Source organism: Mobula hypostoma, chromosome 25, assembly GCF_963921235.1.
Source record: "Mobula hypostoma chromosome 25, sMobHyp1.1, whole genome shotgun sequence".
NCBI classification, from domain to species: domain Eukaryota; kingdom Metazoa; phylum Chordata; class Chondrichthyes; order Myliobatiformes; family Myliobatidae; genus Mobula; species Mobula hypostoma.
The window spans coordinates 16,104,404-16,119,740 of NC_086121.1; the positions used below are offsets into that span (position 1 = coordinate 16,104,404).

At 40.8% G+C, this 15,337-nt stretch overlaps 1 protein-coding gene across 3 annotated transcripts in view; it reads right to left on the bottom strand.

Moving 5' to 3' along the window:
* Positions 1-12,702, bottom strand: part of pank4 (pantothenate kinase 4 (inactive)) — an 82,737-nt gene extending 70,035 nt beyond the window's left edge. The window contains exon 1 of one of the 3 annotated variants that reach the window (XR_010016092.1): positions 12,244-12,699. Coding sequence is in view for 2 of the 3 variants with exons in the window: in XM_063033158.1 (XP_062889228.1) it covers positions 12,244-12,430 (187 nt within the window). In the remaining variant the exon portion in view is untranslated. Of the gene's footprint in view, positions 1-12,243 lie in introns of all 3 variants that reach the window. The other 2 variants (XM_063033158.1, XM_063033156.1) reach the window with 2 other exon arrangements.
* Positions 12,703-15,337: the final 2,635 nt, after the last annotated feature.

The following is a 15,337-nucleotide window of genomic DNA, read 5'->3' on the forward strand; positions in this document are numbered from 1 at the left end:
CAGAGTCTGACAGAATGTTGTACCAAGAAACCTTGGTATGACTGAAGTCAACTGGCAACAAGAGAAAAAAAAACACTCCAATGGTTAGAGCCACCTGCAGAAAAATGGCTGTGACAGGTAGAGGGCAAATATCTCGCCCCAGGCTTCACTAAAGGAGTAGCGCAGGCAGTGCCTTAGGTCCCATAAGCTTCTTCAACAATAAACTTCCTTCCATCATAAGGCAATAATTATGGATGTTCACTGATGACACAGTGTGGCTCGCCACTCCTCACGCAGACATTTTTGCAGTATTTTCCCTTTTATTTTACAAGGTCGAGTTGCTATCTTGACACTCAATCCGGCACAGATAGAAAGCGTACTCGGGAGCAGACCCGACTGGTTTCGAACCCAGGAACCTCCGCTCCCGGGTCCGGCACCGATGTCATTGCACCACCAGCCAGCCCCAGTTTCTTTAAATTTCAGTGAAGCATAATTGCATTTTGGGAAGTCAAAACTTGGATATACAGTTGCAAGAAAAAGTTAGTGAACCCTTTATAATTACCTGGTTTTCTGTATTAATTACTCATAAAATGTGGTCTGATCTTCATCTGTCACAATAATAAACAAGTACAATCTACCTAAACTAATAACACAAAAACAATTGTACTTTTTCTCGTCAATACAGAGACCACCATTTAAACAATCACAGCCTAAGTTCAAAAAAGTATGTGAACCTCTGGGGTAATGCCTTCTACAAAAGCTATTTAGAGTCAGGTGTCCCAATCAATGAGGTAAGATTGGAGGTATGGGTTGTACATGTGCCATACTCTATTAAAAAGACACACAACGACAGAAATTTCTAGAACTCGCTAAAGTCTCTGTTCATGTGAGCACCATAAGAAAAACACTGAACAACAATGGCGTTCATGGAAGAACACCACATAGGAAACCACTGCTCTCCAAAAAAAACAATGTTGCACATCTCAAGTTTGCAAAAGACCACCTGGATGTTCCACAATGCTTCTAGGACAATGTTCTATGGACAGATGAGACAAAATTTCTGCCATTTGGAGGAAAAAAGGCACCGCACACCATCACCAAAACCTCATCCCAACTGTGAAACTGCTTTGCCGTCTCAGGACCTGGACAGCTTGCAATCATTGAGGGAACAATGAATTCAAAACTATATTTGTATCAAGACATTTTACAGAAGAACGTCAGGGTAGTGGTCCATCACCTGAAGCTTAACAGAGGTTGGATAATGCAACAAGACAATGATCCGAAACACAAGAGTAAATCAACAACAGAATAGTTTAAAAAGAAGAAAATCCGTGTTTTGGAATGGCCAAGTCAGCATCTAGACCTAAACCCAATTCAGAAGCTGTGGCATGAGCTGAAGAGTGCTATTCATGCAAGGTATCCCAGAAATATTGATGAACTCAAACAGTTTTGTATAGAGGAATGGTCTAAAATTCCTCTTTGCTGTTGTGCAAGTCTGATCAGCAAGTTATTGCTGCTAAAGGAGATTATAACAGTTATTAAATACAAAGGTTCACATACCTTTTCCAGCCTGGACTGTGAATGATTAAACAATGTGTTCAATAAAGACATGCAAAGTACAATTGTTTGTGTGTTATTAGTTTAGGCAGATCATGCTGGTCTATTATTGGGACTTAGATGAAGATCACACCACATTTTATGAGTAGGCAATACAGAACACCAGGTACTTGCAAAGGGTTCACAAACCTTTTCTTGCAACTGTACCTGATAAATGGTAGGGCCCTAGGAAGATCTGATGAATAGAGGAACCTTTGGTTTACAAGTCCGTAAGTCCTCAAGAGTGGAAGCACAGATAAGAGTATGGTGATAAGGCATAACGCTTTGTCAGCTATGAAACAATGGTTGGAGTACTGAGCACATTTCTGGTCACCAGCTTGACCAGGGTTGATAGGGTTGTGTCTTGATGAGAGGTTGAGCAGACTGGGTCAGTACTCTCTGGAGCTTAGAAGGACAAGAGGTGTTTCAGTTTGTACAAAATTCTTACTGGGCTTTGTCAGGAGAAGGCAGAGGTGATATTTTCCCCTGCCGGGATGTCCATGTTTTGGAATGTGAATGTGAATGAACTGGAGAGAGTGCAAAGGAGAAGAACCTGCATATTGCCTGGATTGAGAAATTTCAATTATAAGATATTAGAAAGGCTGGATTTTTTTTTCACTGGAGCAAGGAAGGCCTAGGAGTGAACTGAATGGGGTGAACACAATTATGAGGATGATAGATGAGGTAGTCAAAATCTTTTTCCTATGGTGAGGGTAAGGCAGGGCATAGATTAAAAATGAGAGAAAGGAAATTTACAGGGGACCAGAAGGGCAATGCATTGCCCAAGGTGGTGGCGGATGCAGGTACTCTCAGCCACAAATTTAACGCCTGTAAACTGAATTAGTACAGGCAGGTGCAACAGTCAGCATGGACATGGTAGGCCCAACAGCCTGTTTTTGTGCAGAATCACTCCTATGACTCTTGCATAAACAATTGTAAATAAAGATCCACTGTCTTCAGAATCAAGATATTTCTGCTCTCCTGGCTTAGGGAGAGTCAGGGGAAAATATCATCTCTGCCTTCTTCCTACAAAGCCCAGTAAGAATTTTGTACAAGTTCACTGAAACACCTCTTGTTGTTCTCAACTCCAGAGAGTATTGACCCCAGTTAGTCTGTTTAAAATCTCATCAAGATACAACCCCATCAGATCTGAAGTCAATCTAGTGAAACTTTGGTGCAGTTATTCTACTGCAAGAATAACTTTCTCTGATGAAACTTGTAGAACTATTCTAAGCGTGGTATCATGAGGACCCATAAAATTTCAGTATGACGTCTTCACACTCACCCAAGCTCTCTTGCAATAGAGACCAATTCATTATTTGCCTTCCTAATTGTGCATCTACATGTGAACTTTTTCCAGTGATTTATGTACAAGGACATCCAGGTCCCTCCGAACACCAGCACTTTTCAATTTCTCCAACTTCACTTTTACCATCAATGTGGATGGGCTCACAATGTTCCACATTCTAATGCACCTACAACATCCTTGCCCATTTGCTTCATTGCTCTAAATACTCTTAAAGCCTTTGTGTATTTTTGTCAACCACATTATCAACCATTTTTCTATAACCAACAATCAAAGATGTACTACAAATTCACAAGACAAAAGAGCAGAAGTAGACCATTTGGCCCATCAAGTCTGCTCCGCCTCTCCACCATGAGCTAAACTATTCACCCATCTAGTTCCAATTTCCGGCTTTTTCCCCCTATCCCTTGATACCCTGACTAATTAGATACCTATCAATCTCCTCCTTAAACACCCCCAATGATCGGGCCTCCACAGCTGTATGTGGCAACGAATTCCATAAATCCACGACCCTCTGGCTAAAAAAATTTCTCCTCATCTCTGTTTTAAATGGGACCCTCTAATTCTAAGACTGTGGCCTCTTGTCCTGGACTCACCCATCAAGGGAAACAGCCTTTCCACATCTACTCTATCCAACCCTTTCAACATTCGAAATGTTTCTATGAGATCCCCTCTCATTCTTCTATACCCTAATGAGTACAGTCCAAGAGCTGACAAACACTCCTCATATGTTAACCCCTGCATTCCAGGAATCATCCTCGTAAGTCTTCTCTGAACTCTCTCCAACATCAGTACATCCCTTCTAAGACAGGGGGCCCAAAACTGCACACAATATTCCAAATGAGGTCTCACCAGTGCCCCATAGAGCCTCATCAACACCTCCTTACTCTTATACACTATTCCTCTTGAAATGAATGCCAATATAGCATTCACTTTCCTTACTGACGATCCAACCAGGTGGATAACCTTTAGGGTATCCTGCACAAGGACCCCCAAGTCCCACTGCACTTCCAATTTTTGAATTTTCTCCCCACCCAAATAATAATCTGCCTGATTATTTCTTCTTCCAAAATGTACAACCGTACATTTCTCAACATTGTATCTAATCTGCCATTTCTTTGCCCACTCTCCTAAACTGACCAAGTCTCTCTGCAACCTTTCCGTTTCTTCAACACTTCCTTCTTCTCCACCTATCTTGATGTCATCTGCAAACTTAGCCACAAAACCATTTAATCCATAATCTAAATTATCGATACACATTGTAAAAAGAAGCGGCCCTAACACCGACCCCTGCGGAACACCACTAGTAACCGGCAACCAATCAGAATAGGATCCCTTTATTCCCACCCTTTGCTTTCTGCCCATCAGCCAATGCTCCACCCATTCCAATATCTTTCCTGTAATTCCATGGGCTCTCATCTTATTAAGCAGCCTCTTATGCGGCACCTTAGCGAAGGCCTTTTGAAAATCCATATACACAACATCCACAGCCTCTCCCTTGTCAATCTTATTTGAGATTACCTCACCTATTGGTGAGGCAGAATCTTCCCTTCATGAAACCATGCTGGCTTGGGCCCATCTTGTCATGCACCTCGAGGTATTTCATAACTTGTCCTTGAGGATCGACTCCAATAACTTTCCAACTACCAATGTCAGACTAATAGGTCTGTAATTTTCTTTTTGCTGCCTCCCTCTTTTCTTAAACAGCGGAACTACATTTGTACCTTCCAGTCCTCCAGAACCATGCCAGAGTCTATTGATTCCTGGAAGATCATTTCCAATGCCTCCACAATCTCCAAAGCCACCTCCTTCAGAACCCGTGGGTGCACCTCATGCGGTCCAGGAGATTTACCTATTCTCAGTCCATTTAGCTTCCCAAGCACTTTCTCTCTAGTAATCTTAACTGTACCTAATTCTATTCCCTGAGACCTCTGGCTATCAGGTATGTTGCTAACGTCTTCCACTGTGAAGACTGATGCAAAATACTCATTTAGTTCCTCTGCCATCTCTTTGTTACCCATTATAATTTCTCCAGCATCATTTTCAATCGGTCCTATATCTACCCATGTCACTCTTTTACTCTTCATATTATTAAAAATTTGCCCCCTCATCGTTGATGTAAACTGTGAACAGCTGGAGTCCTGCCATCAATCTCTGAGACAGACCACAGTTCACAGCCTCCCAACAGGAAAATTACCTGTTTATTCGTATGATTGTTCCACACCAGGATATTACCATCACGTTTTCTTTTGAATTTTGTCTGGCTCTCTTTCAGAAGGTCTTACGAAAGTCTGACCATGGATTCCAAGAAAAATGCTAACCATTTCTCTTTCAATGGATGCTGCCAGACTGGATGAGTATTTTCAGTATTTTCTGCTCATTTTAAATAATTGTTTAATTTCTCTGTCATTTCCTTATTCCACAATACAACTTCTCCATATCCTAAATATCCTATTCCCAAAATTGGCCTCATTACAAACATTTCTGTGGAAATAGATCATAACCATTAATTTCCATTTTATATTAAATCATCCAATTTGTTACAAATGCCATATACATTCAGATAACAGCTTTCAGTTCTCCCCAGCCTTAGATCTAACTAGAGCTATGCTCCCAAATAAGTACGCTTTGTCCATTCCTGAAAGATTTTGGATATATCATAATCCATTTCATTACTTAACACTATCACATTGCCTTTTCTGTTTAAATTTCTAACTTCCCTTCTGCAGAATTGTCACCCACTAATGAATTCCACAACTCCTGTGCCCGGAATGGGACATAAACTGGGTTTCAGATAATAGAACAGACACACAGTAGAGTACAAACTTTCTACCAATGACACTACTGATCTTAAAAGCATGCTTTAAGTTGTGTTCTAATATTTCACAACTTAGACTCTTTTATCATTTACTTCAAACTTTCTAACCTTCCACACTATTAACCTCCAATCCTTAAAACACGTTGCCCTGGTATTACTACTGCAAGGTTACTGGCAAACTTAAGATAGCACAACAGAATGAGTGGAGAACTAATCTGGAAACAAATGTGGGGGGGGGGGTGTGGATGATGTTGATTAAACACAATTTATAATGGCAAGGTCACAGGTACAATTGAGGACTGCCTGCTAATTATAGTTGGTCTCCTTCCCACCAACGTTCAAGGATCTTGGAACTAAAATCCAGTGGCAACTGTCTGAAAATGAGAAAGACGTGCAAAGTTTATCTTAACCTGGAACATTAAATAAATCAAAGCTCTAATCTACTTCATGTGCAACTACTGAAAGGAGGTATCGATTTTTGAGAGAAATAAGGTATAACATGATTCCTCAATATTTTATTTATGATTCTGTGCTATACTGCCATTTGTTGTAGTGAAAAATAGCTTTCAAATCAGGTATCTAATTTAGAAGGCTATTTTTCACTACAACCAATATACAGTGCCACTCTCTGTGCTGACAAATATATTGCTGCCTGTCTCTTGCCTTTTCTAGCTCTGATAAATTAATATCTATCATATTCTCCCCCTCTTCTCATTATCGCCATGGCTCAGAATGTCTAACTTTGCAAGGATCACTGTTCAAACTATGGACAAATCCTACCTTGCTTCTAATAGTGGGGTGAACGATGCGATAATTGTAGAAAATGGAATACACATGTTTTGGGTTCTGTCAATAATGGTGAAAGGGATGCCACATTTGAGTAGAAAGAAGTACCTACAGAGATGGAGGCACCATCAGAACTGTTGCAACAGAAGCAGAGGAAATGGCAGAATAGAATGAACCTGCTGCACAGGTTAAAATATAGTCAAGAAAGTTTTCTCTCTCCAAAGAACCTGCCCAATCTGTTACTGCAAATACCGGCAGTCTGAAATGTTTGGTTTTGAATTTCTGTAATTTTGACCATTACTAAATCCATTAAATTAAAACAGAGATTTTAGTATATTCTCAGCATGTCAAATAATACCTGTGTAAAGAGAATAGACTTAATGTTTCAAGTCACTTTCATAAAAATAATATCACTTTGATTAATGTCATGAAATAGATTGGTTACTTCAGGTCGTTAACCTGAAACATTAATTCTATTTCACTCTCCCCACTATTGTTCAATATTTCCAGCATTTCTGTTTCATCAGACTTGGAACATCGGAAGTTTATTTTTTGGCTTTTTAAGTCTATCTCCTGGGAGCTGTCCTTTTGAAAATATAAATTCCTCACCTCAAGTTTAACACAGAAAGCAGTCACAGAAGTCACTAACACATGAGTCATCAAATTACATTAATAAAGACATTTAGAAATGGGGAACTGAAGCAAGGGAGCTTATTGTACCTTTTACAGTTGAAAGACCAGTACAATGACTCCATTTAACTAACAGGGGATTCAGAAGAACAGACAAACTCAATCCCAAATTTCTTACACACACATATTCCAGGACCAGGTCATGGGATAAGAATAAGAAGTGGAAAAATCCAGTAGATATTTCTTCATACCAGATTCAGGAAAAGAAAAACAGATATCCTTCTCAACCCTTTATAATGACGTAACTCAGACAAGAGGGTTCAAAACCAGGATGTGCCCAATTTGCAAGTTTCAGTGCCACATTTGAATTCACTGAAGGGAACAGAATCATCAGATCAGCATTTTTGTCCACTCTAATGACCCATGAGAAGGAGATAATGAGCCACCTTGCAGTCCATGTGCTCAGTTAAGCATGAAGTTTTAAGATTATTACCTTGCTACAATTAAGGGATAGTGAAATATTTCCAAGTTTGGATGGGGTATGACTCAGAAAGGAACTCACAGGTGGTTGTTTTCTTTTGCGCCTGCTGCCCTCATCTTGTGATTTACTGGAAGCCACGTGTTTGTAGGTTTCTGGTGAGGGAGACTTTTCAATGGCCATGGTATATTTTGTGGGTGCGTTTACTGCCAACATGATGCAAGCATTGGTGAAAGGAGATAGAAGGGGCAACAATCAAACAACTTGTTTTGCTCTTTCTAAGAGCAGAAAAATAATTTGTATTTACATGCTAAACCACAGGCAAATCCACTTTTTATTCTGGAGCCTAGGAACACTTCTTATTCTGTGCAATTTAAATATTACAATACAGAAGGAAACCATTTAACCCATCATGCTCTCAAGCGCTATAAAACTTTTCCAATCAATCCCACTCCTTATCTTTTATCCATAAATACAAAAATCAACAAGAGTTGCAGAAACATTAGCATTTAGTAACAACACTGCAATAAATATTGACTGAACTAAGAGAACCTGTAGTGTCCATTAAGGCCACAATACAATTAAAAAAAAACAAACAATCACTGTTCAATTAATCGCTATCTCTTTATTTTTGGGGTATCAATACCATACACTTCACATACATAATTTCACAGAAAAGGAAAAATAGAATAAAATGTAACTATATCTCAAATCTTTCAAATATTTCACATACAACCACTGTTTCCTGCCTTATTGAAGACTCATGCTCCAGAATTAGCCAGCCTTCTAACCAATCTGTCCAGCACTGCTACAACACTAGCAAGTATCAAAACTGTGGAAAATGAGCCTGGTATATTGTGTTCATAAAAAACAACTACTGACCAATAACTTGTTTACAGATTTTCAGTCTGGTCTTTACTAGGACAACTCAGCTCTAGGCCTCATCATGGTTATGGTCCAAATATAGAACCAACGATCTCAATTCCAGAGATTCAACATCGTGGCAGCATTTGACCAAGATTAGCATCAAGGAAACCTTGTAAAACTGAAGCACTAATCGGATGACAGTCCCAAGTCAGATCATTTCAGGCCCAGCCCATCACTGAAGGAGTTTCCCAGGCAGTGTCCAATGCCCAGCTATCTTTAGCTGCTTCATCATCCATCAAAAGATCAGAAGAGAAATGGCTGTTAATGATCACATAAAATGTACAATTTCTCAGCAAATGGAAGCAGTCTGTCCACATGCAGCAAAATCTGAACAATATTCAGCTGTGAAGGAAGGTTAATACCTTGAAGGTGCTATGCAAAGAACATCCCCAACAAGAGAAACTAACCACTTACCATTGACAACAATGGTCCTTTCTAGCATGTTGCACCAGACAGTCAGCCATTCTTGTCTGGCACGTAGTGTCAGGATTGGTCTCCTTTCGGATTAACCGGGTCACGATATGAACATTCCTGACACCACCCTTGTTTTTTTTTACGAGGCCGAGTGGCTAGCTCGACGCTCAACCTGGAACGGATGGAAAGCGTGCTCAGGGGGGTGGCCCGACTTGAATTCGAACTTGGGAGCCTTCGCTCCGAAGTCCGGCGCTGATGCCACTGCACCACCAGCCGGCCAATAACAATGGTAATACCATCATTGACTCTCCCACTGTCAACATTCTGAATGTCATTAAAGACCAGAAATTCAATTCGATCAGCCAAATCAATGCTGTGATTACAAGACCAGGACAGAGGATGGGTATCCTGTGAATGATCTGCCTCCTGATATCACAGAATCTTTCCACTATTTACATAGCAAAAGTTAGAACAGAAAGATCTTCAATTACTTGATGAAGTACAATATGCACTCAAGCTTGACACCATCCAGGACAAGACAGGTAGATTCATTGTTGCTTCATCCACCCACCTTATATAATAATTTCCTCCATCACCAGTACAAATCATATGTACTGTCCACAAAGTATACTGCAGTTACTTCAATAAACTACTCCAAAAGTACCTTCAAACCATCTATAGACATTATGGAGAGTTTCAGGTGCATGAGCATATTTCTGCTTACATGTTCCCCTCCAAGTTCCATAGCATCCTGACTCTGAAACATTGTCATTATGTCTAAATCCTACTCACCACTACTTTTCCTTTACAATAAATCTAGGCAATGCCCCCTAGAAACACAGATTCCCGAAACAAACTAAAACTCCAGAACAAGTCAATAAATGAGAATTCAATCTATACAGGCTTGTTCATTTACATGATTACTTGATGTCTGCTGCAACTTCAAAAAAAGAAACTGGCAGGAAAATCTCAAAAAGCAGCAACGAAACTCAAGAAATAGCAATATAAAAAGTATTAATTCACAGTGGAACAAAGGGAACTTTTAATATTACTGTAGTACATTCTTCAACAACTTAAATTTAACATTCTAAAACCTTCCAACGCAAGTCTAGGACCAGAAGGCACGGCAAACTTGGGATGTCCATTTAGACGAAGGAATTTCGTTTGCCAGAGGGTAGTGTATCTGTGGAATTCATTACCACAGACGGCTGTGGAAGCCAGGTCATTGAGTATATTTAAAGTGGAAGTTGATGGGTTCTTGAATAGTCAGGGCATTAAAGGTTACAGGGAGATGGCAGGAGAATGGGGTTGAGGGATAATAAATCAGCTGAGCTGACTCAATGGGATGAGTAACCTCATTTCGGCTGCTATATCTTATGGTCTCACGTGATTCTCATGTGTAATTAAAATCAAATCCAACATAAGCCATACAGAGAGCAAGAAGATCGATCAATCAAGTTCTTAGGAAAGGAGAAAGCTTTCCAACTACAGTTCAGCATTCAATACAATCATCCCCTTAAAACTAATCAATATGCTTTAAGACTTTGGCCTCAATACCACCTCTGCAATTCGATCCTCGATTTCCTCACTTGCAGATTCCAGTCAGTTCGGATTGGCAACAACATCTCCTCCAAATCTACATCAGCACAGGTGCACCTCAAGGCTGTGTGCTTAGCCCCCTGCTCTACTTGCTTTACACTTATGACTGCATGGCTAAACACAGCTCCAATGCCATATTCAAGTTTGCAGATGACACCACTACTGTAGGTCAAATTAAATATGGTGACAAATCAGCATACAGAATGGAGATTGAAAATCTGACTGAATGGTGCCACAACAACTTCTTATTCAATGTCAGTGAGACCAAGAGGCTGATTTTTGACTTCAGGAGGAGGAAACCAGAGGTCCATCAGCCAATCTCCATCAGGGGCTCAGAGGTGGAGAGGGCCAGCAACTTTAAATTTCTCGATGTCATCATTTCTGACAATCTGTCCTGGGGCCAGCATGTAAATGCAATTACAAAGAAATAATGACAGCACCTCTACTTCCTGAGAAGTTTGCAAAGAATCGGCATGACATCTAAAAACTGTCAAATTTCTTTCCATGTGTGGTGGGGAGTATATTGACTGGCTGCATCACAGCCTGGTATGGAAACAGTAATGCCCTTGAACTGAAAATCCTACCAAAAGTAGTGAATATAGCCCAGTCCACTCCGTGTAAAGCCCTCCCCACCACGGAGCACATCTACACAGAGCACTGCCACAGAAAAGCAGCATCGATCAGCAGGGACCCCCAACACCATGGTCATGCTCCTTTCTCACTTCCAGAATCAGGACGAAGGTACAGTACAAGATCATCAGGACTCCACCATCAGATTCAGGAATGGTTATTACCCCTCAATCATCAGGCTCTTGAACCAAAGGGAATAACTTCACTTGTTCCATCTCTGAAATGTTCCCACAACCTACAGACTTACTTTAAAGGACTCTTCATCTCACGCTCTTGATATTTATTTCTTACTCTTTGTATTTGCACAATTTGTTGTCTTTTGCACGCTGGTTGTACGCCAGTTGGTGCAGTCCTTCATTGATTCTGTTAGGATTATTGGATTTATTGAGTAAACCCACAAGAAATGAATCTCGGGGTTATATATGGTGACATACATGTACTTTCATAAACGTACTTTGAAATTGGTGTGGTAAAACGCTGAGGTCATAGAACAGCGATAACTTCAAAAAAAAAGATTAGAAACCAATGTTTTAGGGAGGTACCGGCCGACAACTGTTTCGGTCAAGTCAGTACATAAGAATAAAGTGCTGGGTCATTTCAAATATAACGACGATCCAGCAGAACACCGGAATAATCCAACCTGGAGATCTACATTAAAGCCCGCTGAATAAACACAATCTATTGTCAAATCGAACTTTAATCCGCCGTAAATGTAAGAGCACTAGCCAGTTATCTAATCAATAAAAATAAACTCTAAAGCACAGTCCAAGTCCAACACGTACGTGTGCCAGACTGATTGTATTCCACTAGCTCTACTTGTTTGTGTATTTGCTGGACTGCGCTCTCAAAGCGATGCGTTACGGGAGTTGTAGTTTTACAGCGCCCCGTACGCCCGCATCAACCCAGCAGTGACGTACCAAGAGAACTACAACCACCTGAGGACCGCGCATGCCCGTCGCTGCTGATCCACTCTTCCCCAGCATCTCCGGCTCTCACTTCCCAATCCTCTCAGGCCAAACACCCCTCACCACTTGCTCTTCACACTCAACACCAGCGGCTCTCCAAGCTGCCTCTGCTGACCTATGTCAATGGCGAAGCTCTTGGCGTTCTCCAGGTTGCGGAAGATCTCGTCGGGCGGCAGTGTGATGCTTTTGTCGAGGCCGTCGCGCGCTGAGCGGGACGTTCGAACGCCCCCAGCTGCTTTCGTGCAATCTGCCGCCATTGCCGTTCCCACAGCACGGTGCGTCCTGCGTAAACCTGGCGTCATACGTCCGCCGCGCGTTCCCCGGCAACCCGAGTCGCTGATGGCCCGCGATGAAGTTTGTTCCCAGTGTCGCAGAAACAAGACATCATCCTAACGCTTTGCAGCTTTACTGTTTGGACAACATTAATGAATTTGACCCGTGGAATGTATGTTAAAATTCAAATCTTAAATATTGAAAGTCAGATTAAGTGCAATATTAAATACTGAAATATTAGCCAGATCCAGGGTCTCGACCTGAAATGTCAACTGTCTATATCCCTCCACAAACTCGCTGTGCATCTCCATCGTTCAAGATTTCCACCATCTGCCATCTCACCTGTTTCAGCCTTAAATATTAACCATTTTATCAAATTCCTTGTCAGATTATAAATCCAGATGTAGGGTCTTGAACCGAAGTATCGGCTGTCCGTTTCCCATCACAGATGCTGTCTGACCCACTGGGTTTCCCCAGTATTTCGTTTGCTCCAGCTTCCAGCATCTGCAATTCCTTGCGTAAGACCAAAAGAACCAACGATATAGAAGAGGATCGGGCCATTCCGCCCATCGAGTAAAGAGCATTACTGGTGCCTCCACAATCTCTTCACCTACCTCTTTCAGAACCCTAGGGTGTAGTCCGTCTGGTCCAGGTGACTTATCTACCTTCAGACCTTTCAGCTTCCCAAACACTTTCTCTCTAGTAATAGCAACTGCACTAACTTCTGCCCCAACACTTCTGAACTTCTGGCATACTGCTAGTATCTTCCGCAGTGAACCTGATGCAAAATACTTCTTCAGTTCATCTGCTTATCCTTGTATTCCATCCAGCATCATTTTCCAGTGGTCAGATATCTACTCTGGCCTCTTTTTACTCTTTATAAATCTAAAAAAAACTATACTCTTTGATATTATTGACTAGCTTGTCTTCATTGTTCATCTTTTCCCTCCTTGTGGTACTTTAGTTGTCTTCTGTTGGTTTTTGAAAGCTTCCCAATCCTCTAACTTCCCACGAATTTTTGCTCTATTATATACCCTCTATTTTGCTTTTTTGTTAGCTTTGACTTCCCTTGTCATCATGATTATGTCATCCAACCTTTAGAATACTTCTTCTTTGGGTTGTTTCTATCCTGCACCTTCCAAATTGCTCCCAGAAACTCCAGCCATTGCTGCTCTGCCGTCATCCCTGCTGGTCAACTTTGTCCAATCAACTTTGACTAGCTTTTCTCCCATGCCTCTGTAATTCCCTTTATTCTACTATAATACTGCTACATTTAATTTTGGCTTCTCCCTCTCAAACTGCTGGGTGAATTCTGTCACAGAAAGCTCCTGAGGGTTCCTTTACCTTAAGCTCCCTAATCAAATCCAGTTAATTACACAACACCCAATCCAGAATAGTATCCAGATTATAAATAAGGCTGGGCAAACTAAATTATAAACCAATTCCTCAAACATCTCCTTACATCTATTTCATTTGAATTAGCAGTGTGAATAACATTCAATTATAAATTCATGTATATTTTGACCCTTGCAGATTGCTATCACCTCCAGTGTGTTATGTACTGAATATAATGTGAGAGGGTGTTCTGGATACATGACTTACAAGTAAAATAAACCAGTGTATTTGCTTCTCACCTCACCATCTCTTGTGTGTATTATTCATGGCCAGCCGGCTACCCAGTACTACAAAACATAACAATTGGCGTCACAATAACAAGTCCTCATGCAATACTTATTGCTTTGTTCCCTTTGGCAAAAAAGTCCATGTGCAATGCTAGTGCTTTACTGCTGTATAATGTGGGTGAGCAAGAAGAAAGCGGCCACTGGAAACATTGGGAGAGGAGAATCCAAGGAAAGAGAACGAGAATGAGGCAGTTAAATAGAGGGAGAGAGACACAGATAAGACTAGTTAAATTTTCTGGGTTTTCGTGATTGTGGTTGAAAATGGCAACAATATTTGGATGTATGGGGTTGCATAATGAAACAACAGAGCAATATCCATATACTGAAAGGTTTGAATATTTGGCACTGACAAATCAAATTTCAGATGATATTCATGTTCCAACTTTTTTGACTGTGATGGTGCAAAAATGTTTAATTTATTGCACAGACTAGTACAACCTGCTAAGCCTGGAGATAAGTCTTAAGGGGACATAGTTAAAATCTTAAAGGACCACTGTTCACCTAAACCTTTGATTATTGCTGAGAGGTTTAGATTTCATAAAAGGAATCAGGAGGAAGGAGAGTCTATTTCACAGTTTGTGGTGCTGCTGAAGCAATTGTCTGAACACTATGATTTTGGGCAGTGGCTGAATGACACATTACATAATAGACTTGTATGTGGTCTGCACAGTGAGCTATTCAGATATGTTTGCTCACAGAAAACAAACATTACAGAAAGCAATTGAGATTAGTACATCTATGGAGATGGCTGCAATAGAAGCACAGCTATGAAGCACATCTTCCTAAGTTCATAAAGTTGCTGCAGACTTTAAGAATAAGACACTTATTGAAAGTTGGTGTTACCATTGTAGCAAAACAGGGCATTCAGTAAAAGAATGCTGGAATAAAGGATTTAGATTACTGAGGCTGTGGCAAAAAGGAACTTGCCTGTAAAAGTAAAAAGACACTGTCAACCAAAAACACTAATAATGAAAACTGGCTTTTGGAAAAGCAAAAAAAATGTGAACAAGATGGAATGTACTGAGGATGGACTGAGTGACTCACCCTGTGGTTGAAGAAATTTTGCATGTTTTATCTGTTGCAAGACACAAAGGCGGCTATTGGGTGACCCCCCACAGTTGGATGTGGCCACGCTAAGGAATGCAGGTGGACACGGGTGCTGCAGTATTGCTGGTGTCAGAGACAAGAAGAAATTGCAGCATCTCACCCTAGAAGGGGCAAGGTCGACTTTAAAGACTTACAATGGTGTGTTTG